This window comes from Centruroides sculpturatus, unplaced genomic scaffold (assembly GCF_000671375.1).
Source record: "Centruroides sculpturatus isolate CEXI.00-Female unplaced genomic scaffold, Cexi_2.0 scaffold686, whole genome shotgun sequence".
NCBI classification, from domain to species: domain Eukaryota; kingdom Metazoa; phylum Arthropoda; class Arachnida; order Scorpiones; family Buthidae; genus Centruroides; species Centruroides sculpturatus.
In genome coordinates this window covers 61,930-80,149 of record NW_019384905.1, presented here as the reverse complement: position 1 = coordinate 80,149, position 18,220 = coordinate 61,930, and the positions used below count along the sequence as shown (strand labels likewise).

General features: G+C 33.8%; 1 protein-coding gene across 1 annotated transcript in view; it reads left to right on the top strand.

The window, feature by feature from the left end:
* The window catches only part of LOC111631552 (dynein heavy chain 10, axonemal-like), a gene marked incomplete at its 3' end in the record, with an annotated part of 405,219 nt that overhangs the window by 327,704 nt on the left and 59,295 nt on the right, over positions 1 to 18,220 (top strand). Inside the window, exons 57-62 of the mRNA XM_023375809.1 lie at positions 2,263 to 2,394; positions 2,582 to 2,799; positions 12,721 to 12,942; positions 14,915 to 15,062; positions 15,334 to 15,469; positions 16,876 to 17,030. Of these exons, the coding sequence (XP_023231577.1) occupies positions 2,263 to 2,394; positions 2,582 to 2,799; positions 12,721 to 12,942; positions 14,915 to 15,062; positions 15,334 to 15,469; positions 16,876 to 17,030 (1,011 nt within the window). The remainder of the gene's footprint in view (positions 1 to 2,262; positions 2,395 to 2,581; positions 2,800 to 12,720; positions 12,943 to 14,914; positions 15,063 to 15,333; positions 15,470 to 16,875; positions 17,031 to 18,220) is intronic.

Here is an 18,220-nt window from a genome sequence, read left to right as displayed (position 1 = left end):
TCACAGTGGAGCTAAACTTTTCTTTCGCGTAACAAAGGAGACACTTAATTACTAACTTAAAACTACTTATAACTAGAAGAGGAAAGGAAGAACAAGAATTAGAATAGAATGGGAGAACAAGAATGGAAATTTCTAGTAAGGAACGGGTACCCGAATGGTTGACTGCGGTGGTGGCCACTAGATGATTTCGTCTTGGGATTCTTTTCTTCTATGGGGACGGAGCACATGCGAGGACCCAAAGTTCGTCCTTTAGTCTCGGCTTTACCAATGTTCTTTTTTTCTTCCAATGCTATTTCTATCTTTAGTGTTCTTCGTAACCCTTCCGGCCGAAGCAACACCGAACTCGAGACCGCTCTCTCCGACGGTCCTTCCTCCTCCGGTCCAAAGCCAAAAGTGTCCTCATCGTCCCCCCACTTGCCCTCTGGGCTACCTTCGCTCCTTTGTCCCGAAATTAGGTCACTGACCACCCACATTCAGACGAAAGTTCCAGAAAGTATAGAAACAGAACAAAGAGAAAAGGGAATAGAATATTCTTATATATACATATATAAAATAAAAACAACAAAATATACTGGTGTACCACCACACCATCATTTTTGCCACTGTTGGAATGCTACCTGGAACTCATTTTGTGAGATGGCATGTAGCTGTCTGCAAATTCTATTGACTCTCATTTATACTTTGAAAATGATATCCTTTCAGAGTGACTTTCAACTTTGAAAACATGAAAAATCTGCAGGAACTAAGTCTGGAGAGTACAGAGAGTGACAAAGGATGGCTAAGTTGTTGTTAGGGGACAAAAATTTGCTAAGCAGAGACATGTGACTTGGCATGTTGTCATGAGGCAACTCCCAGCTCTTGTTTTCCTATAGCTCAGGTTTTTTCCAATACACATCTTCCCTCAAATGCCTTAAAACTTATACTTAAAATTCCTTGTTAACAGCAGAATTCCATCATTTGATTATCAAGTAGAATTCCATCATTTGATTATTAACCACAAGGTGGCTACTACTCGATAATCAAAAACAAACAATTAGCATTGTTTATTTTGGTAAAAAGCCTACATGAGTTGGTCAAACTTCAAGTTTGACCAACTCATGTAGGCATTTTTCAGTTGGGGCTACATTTTTCCAACCCATTGTGATGATTGCACCTTGGTTTCTAAATCATAGCCGTAAATCCAAGTTCCATCTCTTGTTATGATTGTTTTCATGAAATTTTTGTCAGTATTGGCACAATGAAGCAGCTCTTGGCTGATCATAGCATGCTTCTCTTTCTAGTTGTCAGTCAACAGATGTTGCATGAGTTTTGCAAAGATGCAATGCATTACAAGTTTTTTGGTCAAAATTTCATGGCATGAGACAATGTTCCTCAGAAACCTTTCACACAGTCAAATGATGATTTGCACAAATCACAGAACAAACAGCATCAATGTTTTCATCATTTGTTGATGTTGAAGGTCTTCTTAATCTTGAATCTTCCTCAATTGATGTTCTGCTTGATTTAAAATACTTAAACCTATCATGACACTGCAAATGGCTCATAGTCCTCCTCATAGGCCTTTTACTAAAACATGCAAAGTGCATGTTTTAGTAAAATATAGTCACTAATCTGCAAAGTAAAGGTGAAAAATTTAAGGAGCACTATGTTTGTGTGAAATTTTTTTTAAGATTGGCAAAATTTCACACAAACATATTGCTCCTTAAATTTTTCACCTTCACTTTGCAGATTAATGACTATGAGTTCACTTTGACACTAGATTGCCAACACATCAGAGTAGTATGATGCACCAAGTGGCGTTGTGTTACCGAAGTTTGCCATTAAGTGGCACTACTTGCTGGAAGCTCGATCAGGGAGGTAGCTTGCACAGTAAGACAAAAGTTTGGTTTTTTTTTTTTTTTTTTTTTGTGTTACATTACATTTTTATTTTCATTTTAGCAATATTTTTCAGGGTATATACACTGCTGAAAATAATATGTAGAAAATTATGGTAATAGTTTATTAAATGATATAAATATATAGTTCTAAAATCATTTATAGTTTATTTATTGCTATATTAAAACAACATTTTAATCAGATGTATATGTAACTTGATTTTTAATAATAAATTTTTATAAATATCTAGATTTATTACATAAGTTCACATTAAACAGATAATATTTAGATTTTTTATTCATTTTAATGTTAATTTACATAAATTTTTATTAAATAAAATCATAATATGCAATATGGAATTTTTTAATAAAGATGATTTCATTTCAGTCTCTTGAACCTGGAATTAATACTGAACAAATAAAACAAATCAGCAAAGCTGGAAGTAAATTATTCAATTATATTCTAGCTTTGATGGATTATTATGCTATATTTAAAGAAATAAAACCAAAAAAGAACAAGGTATAAAAAATTAAATAATTTACAGTTATTCTAAAAAATTATTTTTTCATATTGATATTGTCAAACTTTCTGATGATTTTGACTATTTATTTTCTGAACAAAAACAAATAAATAGTCAAAATGAATAGAATGTAGTAATAGACATTTAATAAAGATTAATGTTGAGTTCTGTAATTTTAATATACAGGTTAATCAATTAGAAGAAGATTACAATTATGCAACAGATAATTTATGTAAATTAAGGAAGGAAATAAAATTATTAGAAGAAGAACTAAAAGACTCAAATAAAAAATTTGATGATGCTATTTCTCAAAAATATAATTTACAATCTGAAACTACTGCTATGGTAGAATGTTTAAAATCAGCAGGTCAATTAATTACTGGTCTTGGTTCTGAAGAAGAAAGGTAAGATAATAAGTTGTTGCTTATGTAAACACTGGTGTAGTCATGCTAGAGCAGGGATGTCCAACCCGTGCTGCAGCCCACTTAATATTTTTGTGGCCCACTGCACCCTAAATTTTTTAGGTACATTTTTATTTATTTTGGTAAAGTATGTCGTAAAAATTATTCTTGTTTCACTGGATACACTTTGATGTCATAATGACGTAATTGGTGCTAACAAATTGTTTTTATCTAGAAAACTGTTATGCATGTGCGGTAGTACATATTGTTGTGAACAATTCTTTTCGTGCATGAAAACAATCAAAACTGCTAAAATTAATAGGTTGAGGGATTCCCATTTAACTAACATTCTTAGAATTAAGACTAGTACTATAAACACAGATATTGACAATATTATAAAAGGAAAGCAATGTCAAAAATTACATTGAATCCATTTTTATTTTGTGTGAGTATAATATTTTACTGTCAATAATACAGTATTTTTTATAATTATATACATTTGTTCTTAAAATTTGATATTAGGTTAGGTTAGTTAGATTCAATTTACCCCTTTGACATTGTTATTGAACCTAATTGATCTTGATGTGACCTAAGTGAAAATTACATCAGTGAATTGAGAGTGAGGATGGCCTCAGCTCACAAATTAGCCCAGGAACATGCAGAAAAAGCTGTGTATGATAGGTATACCTATGTGAGGATCTAGATTTAGAAGGAAAGTCATTTTGGGAGAAATAAACAAGGAGAGAAAAAGATTTATAAATTAATAGAAAATAATATTTTAAACTTCAACGAATTTTACAAAAACGGATGTCAAAAGAAACTTTCGATTTTAGAAAGGAAGTTGATTTCCTTTCCACGGCCAACTCATGAGATGAATCAAGCTTTTGCACACACTACTGGGCCGTCAGATAGGGCAGATATAAAAGGGACATTTTTCCGCCATTTGGAGCAGCCCATCGAAAGAGGTATTGCCACACGAAGAAAGTCTGTCATATGAATTTGTCATACTACAGAGTCCTCCATATGAAGTATAGATTCAGTTATACGACAAGATCGTCATAAGAAAAGTTATCCATAAAGGAAAGTGCCACAGAAAATATAAGAAGAATAATAGTCATAAATATAGAAGATTCTCATTCAATGAAATATTGAAAGAACTGAGAAGGTAATATGATAACCGTTAGATCAATGTGAACTCTCTCTCATGTGTCAGGCTTAATATAAGATTAGATTTAAGTTAGTTATTTAGATTTAGGTTTAAGTACGATTTGTATCCATTCCTTTGTATATTTTTAATATTTTGATTCATTAAATGTTTTGGTTTACTTTATAAATATGGTCTGGTTAATGTTAGCTATTCATACTTATTCCTATTCAATTTATCTACGTTCCTCATACTCACAAGTTAGTGATAATGCGTGTTAATCCGCGTGTAATAAAACTGATTAACTGGTGTCGGGAATCCTGATAAGGAAAAGGGTGATTATGCGATCATTTAATTCCGCTTTTGTTTTACCTCAAACTGTAAGTCCCTCTGCACTCGATTTCTTTGATAGAAAAGCCATTCTTTTAGACAATTCAAGGTCTAGTCAAACGAATAGCTGCTGAATAAGTGGTAGAAGAGTCTTAACTCCTCCGTATCCCTGGCTAGCCCCTCACACCTATCATCAACATAAGCATAAGCCATGCAAATTTTCAATTGGGGAAGCGTTTTTGTTAATAATGAGGTAGCTATACCTGTGGGAGTGAAACAAAAATTGGCCCCATGATGGTACGGTTCCTATAGAATAATTGTGGAAACGAGCCCCATATATTTTATAGTCCAATAATCCAATCTGGGAAGAAATTGCATACACATGCTAATAGGTTGAAACCTGCAATCACTAGGTTGGAATTTGTACCACCTGATGCAGGAGAAGGAAGCCCAGGTGCAAAAAACACAGATTCACTCCTAATGGAGGAGCAACCTCAGACAGAACAGATTGACCCCTGGGATGAAATTATTTTAGAGTCACTGCAGCAAAGACAATTAGATACCACAAACACCACCGGAGACACAGAAATTGAATAACCCATGACCCCGTCGCAATCTACACATAACTATGCTCTCCGAAGTCAAGGACCAGTAAGTGAGTATCCCTGGGTCCTTCCCAAATCTTCGGAAATTGTACAACCAAATGTGGGAGCATTGCAGGACCTGAAGGTCACCGAGACCGCTCAGCAGAATGAGGGTCTCCCATAGCTGCCACACCCTACTCCAACTGGATTATTCGCTGATTGCAAATGGTAGTTTCTCTTTTTTGTGAAAGGGGGTATCATCTTTCAAATGGAGCAAGGTCCATTGTAAATACGCATGCACATCTAAATCAATTGTCACAAAATCAAAACTAGTAGTAATGTAAATTCCCTTTTTGTTAGATAACGATGGGAAAATTCATAACAATCTATTTGTTCATATTGCTAAGTTGCGTTGTAAACGAGGTATTGATGATTGTACCTACCTTGACCAAAGATATCATATTTTTGCACCAAGGAAACTTCCTTATGACCACAAGTCAGTGGACTATGGTTATAGAAATATCATTCGAAGAGTACGACAACTACCTTCATGGTTTGCATTGTCACCTGACCTCCTTGACTCCCATTGTTAAGAGGAGAAAACAGAGGCAAGATGACCCCATGCAACCTTTGTGGACTTTAGCTGATGCAGAACTGACAAACCTACAATGATCCCTCGCTGATTTCGAGGCAGAGTATAAAGAATTAAAATCCATTGTAACTATAGGAAATCCCTCTCAAACAAAACGAGGATAATCGACGTTGGAGGAAAAATCTTAAAATTTCTCTTTAGAATGGCTACATCAGAGGAAGTCGAAACAATGAATAGTCATATAGAAAACTTATCCCAAAATCAACAAAAATTTGTACACGTTTTAGAGACTTAAACAACCGTCATGAACCAAACCCTACAAGTGGTCAAGGACAACTGGAAGTATATCGACATGATGATTCGATGACAGGACTATTTAGATAAACAACTCCAGGTGTTCAGTTATACATTCATCCTAAGTACAGCACTTTGATACGCAGAAAATGCCGTCATGGAATTCTGAATTGGCATCACGAATTTAAGACAGGCAGTTGAGATGCTAGAAAATGACAGACTTAACTCATATTTCCTGCCAAGGTCACAGTTGTTAGAAACGCTAATGGAAGTAAACAAACACTTACCTAGTGGGATCTTGCTGATCGAGACTCTAAACCAGGGGTCAGCAACCTGCGGCTCGCGAGCCACAAGCGGCTCTTTGGATGTGAAGCTGCGGCTCTTTAGTTCCATAAGCAAATATTATTTATTTTATCAAAAACGAAAACATTTAAAAATCGTTCTGAATCGATTAATGAGGATTAGGCATCGATTCTATCTCTCAGCCATTTGTACTCGCTTTTCACCTCACCTCTCTCCCGTGACACGCGTTGTCACTGTCGTCAGTCTGTCGGAAGCTTTCGAATGACGCTGTCGTTGGATGTTTCTATGAGGTTTAATTCGCTTTCGACGCAAGACAATTTGGCGTCTTCACCAGTGCTTTGGCTATGACGTATAGTTTGTTGTTTCGAGTAAAAGAGTTAGAAGCGAATTATCTTCTCAAAGTTATGTAAAAATTTTGTGGCTCTTTAAAAACTTTGAAATTTTGTAAATTGTAATTTTTGGCTCTTCTGACTCAAAAGGTTGCCGACCCCTGCTCTACACAAAGACAACGTCTTTAAGTACTATCAATAGATAACCACCACAGCAGTGGCACTTCCATCAACACTGAGAATTTTTGCAAAGTTTCTTTTAATTATGCCTGAAGGATATTTTGACCTGTATGAAGTGGTGGAATTCCCCACATATTTCCCCATTTCCAAAACATTTGCTCATTACCAGACCAAATATCCATACATCGCTTTATCAAGGAATCAACAACTTTACATGTTACTGGAAGCCCATGACTTACAAAAATGTAGGTCTGGACTGACCACAATCTGCGTGCTGGAGGTCATCATTTGGAGACTTCCATATCAATCGTGTGAATATCCTTTATTCATGGCAGATGAGCCAACAGCAAACAAACTCTGTAAAAGAAGAGTGTCAGTTTACCCGAAACCAATGTTCTGTCGCATCGACGAGGAAGGAACTTGGATATATTCCACTCCATCATCTTTAAATTTGGTTATTGAATGCAATCTAGAAAGAGACCTACAATGTTCACTGGTCAAGATGATTAAGCTAAACAACACAGGAATCTTTAAATTGCCAGTGACTTGTGCTGGCCAAGTACCCAGTGTATGACTCACGGCACACTTCCAATTGTGAACTTCCTTTAAAATTGCGCTTTGAAATCATTACATGATACCTGCAATATCGATCATTCTCAATTTTACAGAAATGAAAATTTTGCAGGAATACATCCAAGGAAATATCACTCCAGGCATCCTCCAGCCCAGAGAATATGACTGGTCACTGGAATTTTTGAATTGAATGTTACGAGATATAGATCAAGAGATCAAATAAGTAAAATGGATATTCCTTCATTGACGCCAGGCATGTTAAACTAACCATTCTCTATGTGGAATTTAAGCCTTATAGCCCTTGTTGTTATAATAATACACTTCTGATGGTTTGGAGATGCTGCAGGCAGCTACACTGCCTGGGAAGATGAAGATCAACGAGTCCTTATCCCTCTTTCCAATGGGTAGAGCGAATGGAACCCGACGTAGCGGAGATGACCAAAATGATACCGATAATGTGAAAGGGAAGCTAGACCACTTCCCAACATTCCTGAGGAAAGAGAGGACAAGTGAAAGCATTTAACCATACCTAAACAGGGAGAAGCTGTAACACTTCCCGTCAGATTTGAAACGATTCCCACACAAATGAGCCGATTATAAAATGGCGCAAGGAAATTAGATCTCCTAAAGCAGTAGCATTTTATACTAATCCTTTAGTTAGAGAACCGAGACTTGACCAAACTTTCTTTTCCTTTTGTATAGAGACGAAAATATGGAAGAAGACCAAACCGAGACAACACCAGAATAGGCTCCGACTGGAGAATCCCTTCCAGATCTCGCCTTGATGGCCTTGTTTGAGTGCCCGGTCTGTTATGACTACATGACACTCCCTACCTTCCAATGTCCAGCGGGGCTTGCGGTCTGTTCCCGCTGTAAGATGCAAGTCTGGCAATGCCCTGTCTGCCTGGGAGAACTAAGAAATTATCAAAACCTAACTTTAGAGAAACTAGCTGAAATTGTAGCTTTGCCATGTGCCTATAGAGACAACGGATGTCCAGAGAAGCGACTTCTTAAAGACAGAAAGGCTCATGAACGGTATTGCTCCTTTTGAACATGCTCTTGCCCTTCCTTGGATGAGATCTGCACATGGGAGGGTGTGTATCAACAAGTGATTCTGCATTTGACCAAAAACCATTCATACATCCATCACTTGAATCATGACACTGTCCGGATGTCCATCATAGGATTAGATGTGGCCCAACCTTTCACGTGGATATATTGTCTCCACTGCTACCAAAGAGATTTCATTATTCAGATTATTAAGACAGAAACTATCAACGAAAATTCTCCTCATAATTTGAAGTTTAGACTATTTACAAAAAGTCAAAAATAACTTTTGAGTCCATCTTTATCCCTTATACACTACCACAGTGTATCCCTTTTACCACAGTGTAATCCCTCTTTACCTGTGTTTAAGAAGAGTTCTTCAAAGCAATTTTTTTTTTAAGACTGTTACTTCTGTGGTAGTGTATAAGGTATAAAGATGGACTCAAAAGTTATTTTTGACTTTTTGTAAATAGTCTAAACTTCAAATTATGAAGAAAATACATCCTGAGTTATCACAAAAATTGTAACTAGAAAATTCTCCTCTTTATATCATTGTTCAAAATGTGGGAAGCCATAGAGAATCAGGTCGCTTGAAGTTCACCAGAGAGGCAAAATAATACAGTGGGAATCCATTCCCCAAAGCGTAACCAGTGATTTAAAATTTATTATTCGAATGAGAGATTGTATGACTTTAAATATAAAAATATTAGAGCAAATGCTTGAAAATCTTGTTTTAACCATAGTAGCAATCGTTTTCCTCACGAGAAACTGAGAGGCTGCTGAGGAGCCCAAACTGGACATGGAAGTCTGAAAGCCCCAATTTGGCAATAAACGAGGTTCCCCTCCTCAAAACTCAACTCCACATATATATTCGGGAGGCATAGTGAATGGAAACTTGCTCTTCCAAAGAAAAAGAGGGTAGAACTTGGCATTTAATGATATCGTGCTTCTAATCATTTAACCCCTTTTTTCCTTTATATTTGACAGACAAGACCATGGTGGAGACAACCTGGAGGTCAGATGAAGGCGACCTTGATGGGGTGACAGAGCTTCCCTGGTGGCTGGAAGATCAAAAATTTGAGATAGACCCCATCATTGTGCAAGCCTTTGGCGGATTGCTAGAAACCCCAGACTGGAGTATCCAGAGATATCTTCCCCACCAGGAGAGTAGACCTGCACTTATGGGGAAAGGTTGAAGAGGCAATGGCTTCCTCAGTGGAGAGGGCCAACTACCTCCAAGAGGGAGGAACGCCACTTCAACCCAGACAGGAGTGTGGAGGAACGGAGGGACTTCAACCTCCAAGACCAGGGACCAGTGAAGCCTTCTCCCTGCAACCCCGATGAGGTATGGGGCGAGGCCAGGCAATGTTGGAGCAAATGCAAAGAATCCTGCAGGAGCAGGAAAAAATGTTCAAAGTAGCGAGGAGGGCAAGGAGCTGGCACCCTCAACACTAGGGAAAAGAAAACTTTATATATGCATTTTGTATTTCTCATCCAATTTTTTTCATATATTGTATTCAAATTTATTGTACTTTTTGTATTCAAGTTATATTGTTATCTGTATTTATATATATATATATACAGTAGAACCTCGATTATCCGGACTAATTGGGGATGAAGGTAGTCTGGATAAGGAAAAATCCGGATAATCGAAACAAATACTTTAATTTGTCTTTTAATGATAATACAACACGTTTTCTTTTCAATGACATATCGATAATATTAAAAGTAAATACTGTATTTAAATTGTGATCAAATTTTCAAGAAACAAACATTTGTATTGAATTTGGACTACTACTGACCAACGCTAACAGACTACCTATTGTTTAAAAGGCCCTCTGGTGGCACAAGAAGATGGATTTTATAAAATAAAAAGCAGTTGAAACTGCATTTTTATGAATAAAAATTTGACAAACTATTTATCGTTTTATGACGAGTAAAATTTTTTCGTTGCATTCGCGGCTTTTAAGTAATGCATAAACCTTTGAGGCGCGAGACCATTCGGACCGCAAGGCATAGGCGGTGGCCCACATCATCCATGCCTTACGCCACCCTTGGTCATATAAATTATTTATAAATACGTATGTCAAGTTATATTTTTATTACTATGTAAAATATATTTAAGAGTTTACGACCACTGTGCTGGGTGAGACATTGTTGAAACAAAAAAAGTTATGCATTCCATCACGTACATAAACAGTGTCGTAATTGCCAAGTACAAATCAGCAAATTCGTAAAATTTTTGTTATTTTGAACAATCCGGATAATCGAAAATCCGGATAATGGAGGTCTGGATAATCGAGGTTTTACTGTATATATAAATATGGATAAGGTTTAATGATGGATATATATATATCCATCATTAAACCTTTTCTTTTATATTAATTGGTCTGTTTAACAGTCAATATGAAAGCTGATCTGTCGCGAATGGGAACAGAGAAGTTAATTGGAAAAACAAACGTGGTCCCGTCAGTGAGACGGAAAATGAGGATTCCGCAAAGGCGAAGGTCAAACTAACAGCCTGAGCTGTTAGTTTGATCTGAGCTGTTAGGTAAAATGTTGCTAACTTTGGAGCACCATTTTAAAAGGGCAGGGAGCCCTGTGAAGTCTTCCAAAAATTGAATCAAAAGTATGACTAATTATAAAATTCATAAATGGCAGAGTTTTAGAGGTCAAATTGGGTCAGGAACACATGTTGGTGACAAAACCCAGACAGGAAGAAAACTTTCTTACTTATTGTAAAACAAATGCGACATGATGATAAATGACAGAGGGGAGTGCCAACAGAGAGAGAGAGCTTTGTCAAGATGCCTGCAAACAAGTGTCAGGTCTGAACAATCGAGAAAAAGGGGGGGTTAATGACCAAAAGGACATGTGTGAAGTCGTGTAAGCCCAAATCTGTCAGGGGGGTAAATGGTTGCAAGAACATCTGGTAGATCATTTTAGGTTCAAAAACGTCAGGGCCAAGGGCCATAACGGAGTAAAATATGAGCGCAGATTTCAAAAGCTCCATCGACACCTCTCGGATCTTTCCCACCCTGATTGGTCATGGGTTTCGCCTAGAGACAAAAGAGTGATCAATCAGGGTAGGGGAGAGGGCAAATCAAAAGGGTGAGATTCAAGGGAAAATACTATAAAACCCCAGAGTCTCAAGGTCAAGAGCGGTTCTCCTCCAGACAAGTATTTCCACCAGTGACCCAAGATATCCGTCCATCTGCAGCATCACCCATTAGAGTCACCTCCAGTGCAATGGACACTCCTCTTATCAAAGACCCGGGAGATGCAACTTCAGACATCAGCCAGCCTTCACCTGTCCACCGACATTGGGAGCTCCCCAGCGAAAAACGATCTAGATCGAATTTTCTGTGTCATTATTATGTAAGTTAATTTTATGAATAAAATAAATGGTTTTGTAAGACACTTGTCATCTTTGCCTCTGCCGCCACCACCCACATACGATTCACCCCTAGGTTTTCCTGATGCACAATTAACTTATTGCCCCTAAAAGTCGGCAACCTTACACTACAAACCAATTAAAACTGACTTACAAACTAAAGAAAGAAAAAGATGAATTGATAGGATAGATAAAATTTAAAAAAGTATAGCAGAAATAGATCCTTGAGAAAATAAAGTAGTTTTGAGCCTTATACTGTGTTATATTTTATTAGACGCACTTATGTAATTTGGATGATGAGATCTTTTTCTGTTTTGCTCATATTTTTCTGAAAAGCTTTGCATTGATATACATTTGATGAGATTGGATTTCTAGGCTAGTTTAATTTGTTGCTGGCATACATAAAATTTTAACTTTTCTGCACATATTTCTTTCTGTTCTTGATTTTTGCTTCTTCCCCTTTAATATGCAGATAAGAACTTCCATTTCAGACTCAGCCCATGAGCTACCTCTTTCATACATCTGCCAGAAACAAAAAAGAAAGAAGAGATATAGAATAAGAAAGGAATCTTCAAATAGCATCTTCAAACTAAACAGAAAATTTTTACATTACCATATTTTAATATTTTTTCATGAAAACAATATTCTTAGTTTTAGATTATACACACTATCCTTCTCACCTTATATGTTGTGGCACACAGATTAGGAAACAATGCTTTAATCAAAGGAGTAGAAACTGAATGTGTCAAAATTGCTGGTATGTCAAGTATTGAGTTTATTGTTTTAACTCAATGGAAAATTTTTCTGTTGTCTATTAGATTGTTCAGTCTTTTTAATTATTTCTAGTAGAATATGTTTTATACATTCTGTTTGTCTTTTGATGGTGCACTCTTCCTTCTTCGAATATGAAGATGTCACTTACCAAATGAGGGGTGTATCTATGGGTAGCCCAATATCAGGTACTCTGAGTGAACTAGTGGTCAGAAAGCACAAGAATGCCATATTACCTAAATTTCATGAAGATATAGCATTGTATGTCAGATACATTCTGTATGTCTTTGATGATCTTGTTTAAATAAAATGAATTATAAATAATTGAAATAATTGTATTATATTAATTAAAATTTGATATGAATTTGCTTATTTTTTTGTAGATGGAAAAAAGAACTTGAAGAATTAGAAATGAAAAATGAATTTTTGATAGGTGAATGTATACTAGGCTCAGCATTTTTAATTTATTCTGGTCCCTTTACTTTGGAATTTCGTCACATTATGATCTATGAAGATTGGAAAAATAATATATTGATAAGTAACATAAAACTTAAAGAACATTTTAAAATAGAAGAACTGTTTGTTGATGAATTTATTATAAGCAGGTACTTTGTTAATTTTTAACTAACAATTATTGTAACATTATTAAATACAAATAATTTCATTTAATACTATATTTTTATTCATTGTATTCTTATAAAAAAAATATAATATATTATTTGATTGATTGCTGAGTTGCATCATTTTGAGAAATTATTTAATCTATGGAATATTCAATTATTTTATTTAATGAGTTAAAAGCATATGTGGTGTAATCAAAAAGAAAATAGTCATTTTGTTATCAAGGATTACTGCCTTAAGCATTTGAGCATCAGTCTGCCAAGTGTTGAGTTTTTTAAAATGGTACACTTACACTTACTACATGCAATTTTACAATATTGTGTTAGTGTTGCCTTGCAATTTGAGAATGAATTTGAAAATTGAGCAAAGAGCAAATATTAAATTTTGGAATTTTGCCATTTGAAATGCTTTGGGAGGCTTATGGCAATTAAATCATTGGTGAGACAATAATGTCCAAGAAGACAAGGTAAGTAAGGAGTGCAACAAAGAGCATGTTGATCATTCTTTTACCATAAGAGGATTGTGTATTAGAAATTTGTTCCTCTCAGTCAGATAGTGAATTCAGACTTTTATTAATACATCTATCCTTGTTTATCATGGCATTGTTTATCACTGATCAGTGTTATCATGGGTCAGCAAACAGCTGTGATAGCAACAGTGATGGCAGCATAGCGAGAACCCATTATGCTCAGCTTCCCAGTAATGCACTGTCTATCACTTATGTTTATATTGTTGTGCTGCAAGACTTGGGTATTTTTTACACATAGTGATACATACTGTATTTTCAGACCCTTCAACATTGGTATCATACTAATGAACAAGAAAAATATGAAGGTGATCCTAACAAACATTTCAAATGGGTGTATTCTCTACAAGAAAAGGTAGATATGATAAAGAAAATATATGATGGTGGAAGCTTTGATGCTGTGGGCCTTGATTATGGTACAAATGAATGAATCATTCATTCTATTTACAAAGTGCATGAAGAACTGATGACAGATTTCACTGAAGCTTCACCCAAGTCAGTCAGTCATATTATCAGGTTACATAAAGATGAGCTCATTCAACCCATGGAAAAGGGAATGTATTTGTGGACTTACAAAAAGAAGCTTCCTGTGTCAACAAAATGTCTCCAAAATCATGCTAAGGCAATATATAAGAGCTTAGTTGAATACAGTGATGTTGATGATAAGGACAAATATGTTTTTCAAAGTAGCCATGGTTGGGTTCAGAAATTTATTGCAAAGTATAATTTAGGAAGCAAAATTGTTTCAGGTGAAGCAGTTACAGCAGATACCGAGGCTGCTCATCTTTACCCTGAAGAATTTCATAAATTGGAGCATAAAGATGGATATTTACTATGCCAAATTTTTAATGTAGATGAGGCAGTCCTTTATTGGAAACATATGCCTGACACATCTTATGTAGCTAAAGAGGAGGCCAAGATGCCAGGCTTCAAATGTCTCTACTATTCTGTGGTAATAGTGCTGGGGATTTCAAAGCTAAACTAGTGGTTATACACCACTCTGTCCAACCTCATGCCTTCAAAAACATAAGCATGTTAACTTTCCCTGTCCATTGGTGTGCTAACAAAAAAGGTTGAAATAATAATTGTTTGACTAGTAGCAGGATTTACAACACACAACCTGTTTGTGATGCCACATCCACTGAAGAATTAATATGAAATAAATATTCTAAAATATTCTACTTTTAATTCTTAAAGTATGGCATGTATTATCATATTTTGACAATATTTGATTTGCAATTAATATTTTTAATAACTTAAATCCAATATATCTACTGAATGCAATATGCTTAAATATTGATTTTTAAAAATTATCATGACAAGAATTTGAAAAATTTTGAATTTCAGATTGTAGAATAATTTTACAAATATAAGAAATAGTGATATTAATAAATGTTTATTGCATTATATATTGTTTAAATATTGTATAGATGGATATCTGAAGGCCTTCCACCTGATGAATTTTCTATACAGAATGGCATTCTGACTACATCAGCTCTTCATATTCCTGTTTGTATTGATCCACAACTGCAAGCCTTGAATTGGATAAAAAAGAAGGAAGAAAACAATAATTTAAAAGTAAGTAAAATTTATGAATTACTTTCTAATTATTCTTCAGAAGTTATTAAAAATTTTTATGTAATGATTTTTCATCACCATCTTTTTAATATTAAGATAAAAACATTAAATTATTATTTTCTTCCTAATTATAAATCAATAGTTATTTTGTTTTGTTAAAATTTACATTACATTTTTTAAAATAATATAAAAAAATATTTGAAAGATATTTTGTAATTAAGATATTAATATTGAATATTTAATTTATTTGGTATATAATTTTTATTTTTAGATCTTATCCCTCAAAGATTCAAACTGTTTTCAACAATTAAAATTAGCACTTCATCATGGACATCCTACATTATTTCATAATGTGGATGAGTATACTGATTCCATTTTATTCAGTTTATTAGAAACAAATATAAAATGTAATTATAAATTAATTATATAAATTAGTAATTGTTAATGTAAAATTCAATTAAATATTTATTATACAGATATATAAAAATAATTATGAATTGTTTTGAATGAATATTTTGGATTTTGAAACGACAAACACTTAATAATTTGAGTATCAATTAATATGAATTAAAAATAAATTAATATATTAGTTGAAAGTTTTTGTGTCACCATTATATTTAATGTAACTTTAATAAGGATGTATCATACATGGTATCTTTTGTAAATGTTTTGTAGTGTCTGTGGATCACTGAGATTCAGACTTAGTGTTGGATAAGGATACTAAGGGCTGCACAAAAGAAAAAAAAAATCATACAATAGGCAATTCAAAATAACCACTTTATGATACAGAAGTTAATGTATAGCACACAGATCTAATCTTCCTTAAGTTAGCATTAGAGTAACATGCACTAGGTTCTTAACACCCCATAACTCTAATATACTTATTACTAGGAATTACAGTGATACTTAGTCTAAAAAAAGAATATTTACAGTGATGATCATCGCATGTTGGTTTCCATTAATACAACTTATCGTTCCTAGCGTAACCCGATGTCCATTGTTACTAGTGGATTACAGTACAAATTGATACCCGACAATTAATAAACTTAAAAAAATGATTTTTTTGTCATTTTAAGTTTTAAGTCTTATCATTAAAAAAAGGATTTTTTAATGATAAGACTTAAAAAATCCTTTTTTGTACTGCAGAAATAGCAGAAATATTCATTTGTCATCAATAAAATAACCTTAGATACAGGTTATTTCCTTAACCTCCTTCCTTAAATTGAGGGGGAAAAAATGCTAGAGTACGAAAATGCTTAGTAGGGCTGTGCCAATAATTGATATATCAAAAAGATAAATTTTTACAACAGAGATATTGATATATTTTAAACTTTAAAATGTTGATATATTGAAGCCAATACAGTCGACCCCCCTATAACACTGCTGATAATTCCGTTTTATATGAATTCCATGTTGTACGAGTCACTTAGATTTTACAAATGTGTGCCGGACTGTGAATGGCTCACGTATTTGTAAAATCTAAGTGACTCGTACAACATGGAATTCATATAAAACAGATTTATCAACAGTGTTATAGGGGAGTCGACTGTACTCTACTTGTTTAATTAACACTGTAGTGCAACTCCTGACAGCTGGGGAAATTATGATGAAAGGAGTAAAGAGTTGATATTTATCATTTACAACATATACTAATAGTCATTGTTAATACTAAAATATTGCCACTGAATAGTAGTAGCAACCTGAAAAATTTGAAATTATACCAAAATTAGTGATGGTTATATATACTATTAAATTCTAAGCTTGCAATCTACATTATTTTATGCTAAATTTTAACTTTTATGTTTGTTTTTAGATAAAGATGGAAAATATTTTTTTATCTTTGAAGATAGAGAATTAGATTATGATTCAAATTTTCATATGTATATTACAACAAAAATTTCAAATCCAGCATATTTTTCTGCTATATTTACAAAAGCAACTATAATAAATTTTACTCTTACAACAAAAGTGAGTTTTTATTTTGTAATAGTTTATTAATGAAATAAGTACTATTAAATACTATTACTAAATACTATTTCTAATTTTATGTTCGAAAAATATTTACTTTTAAACCACGGTATGCATGTATATAATTCTAAAATACTGTTGTCTGTGTTATGTGGTTATCTGTGTTTAAAAGGCAATTTAAAAGCATGTGTGAGTTATGCAATGCAATGGGCTTTATGCTAATTTTAAATTATAATTACAAATTTGTCACAGTTTTCTTTTGTCTAAGTCACAAAGTGTCTTTAGAAAGACTTAAAAAATCCTTTTTTGCACTGCAGAAATAGCAGAAATATTCATTTGTCATCAAGAGTTTTCCTGAAACCACAAAATGCAATATATATGCATACTTTATCTTTAGTTCATTCTTATTCATTTTCTGTACATGTTATTCATTTAGTCTATGCTAAATTGATATTATAAGACATGACCACTTGAAGAATTTATATCTTGTAAGATGATAATAATTCCAATAATTATCCTCTATCTACATAATGATAACTGTTAAAGTTCTCTGAAATGACAAGATACAATCAATAATTGTCATTCATAGAAGCTTTAAACTCATTGCTCCTTCCATTGCTAGAAATTTCATTCTGATGACTAGAAATAATTGTATGTACTTTAAATGTTAGTCTAGTTTTGAGTATCTAGTGTGTGAGGTATCATCATAATCAATAACTATATATATATAATAAAACACAATAACTTTATTTGACAGAATAAACAAATATCATTACACAAGCATAAAATCAAGTGCATGTGTGTCAATATATTAAAACAGTTCTTACTAAAAAATTATTATAACAAATTGACAACACCTTTCCAAACACAATTAGCTAGACATCTATAAATTCAGTTTTTCTTAAATATAAATTTTAAAATGTACCACACTCACGAAATGACTGGCATACTGGTCTATCTGAGTAGACCGTGAAATCAGATATTTCTGTAAGGTAAAAGCCAGCATGCCAGTTTAAGTGAGGTTATACATCCTTTTTTATATGTATTTTATTAAAAAATGCAAAAATAAACCTATTATATTTAAGAAATTCATTGTAAATTATCTCAGATTTTACCAATTAACATCAGCATTGTATGAAATTTGAGAGGAAGGTATTATTTTTAAGGTCAGGGTAGATGGTCAGAGTAAC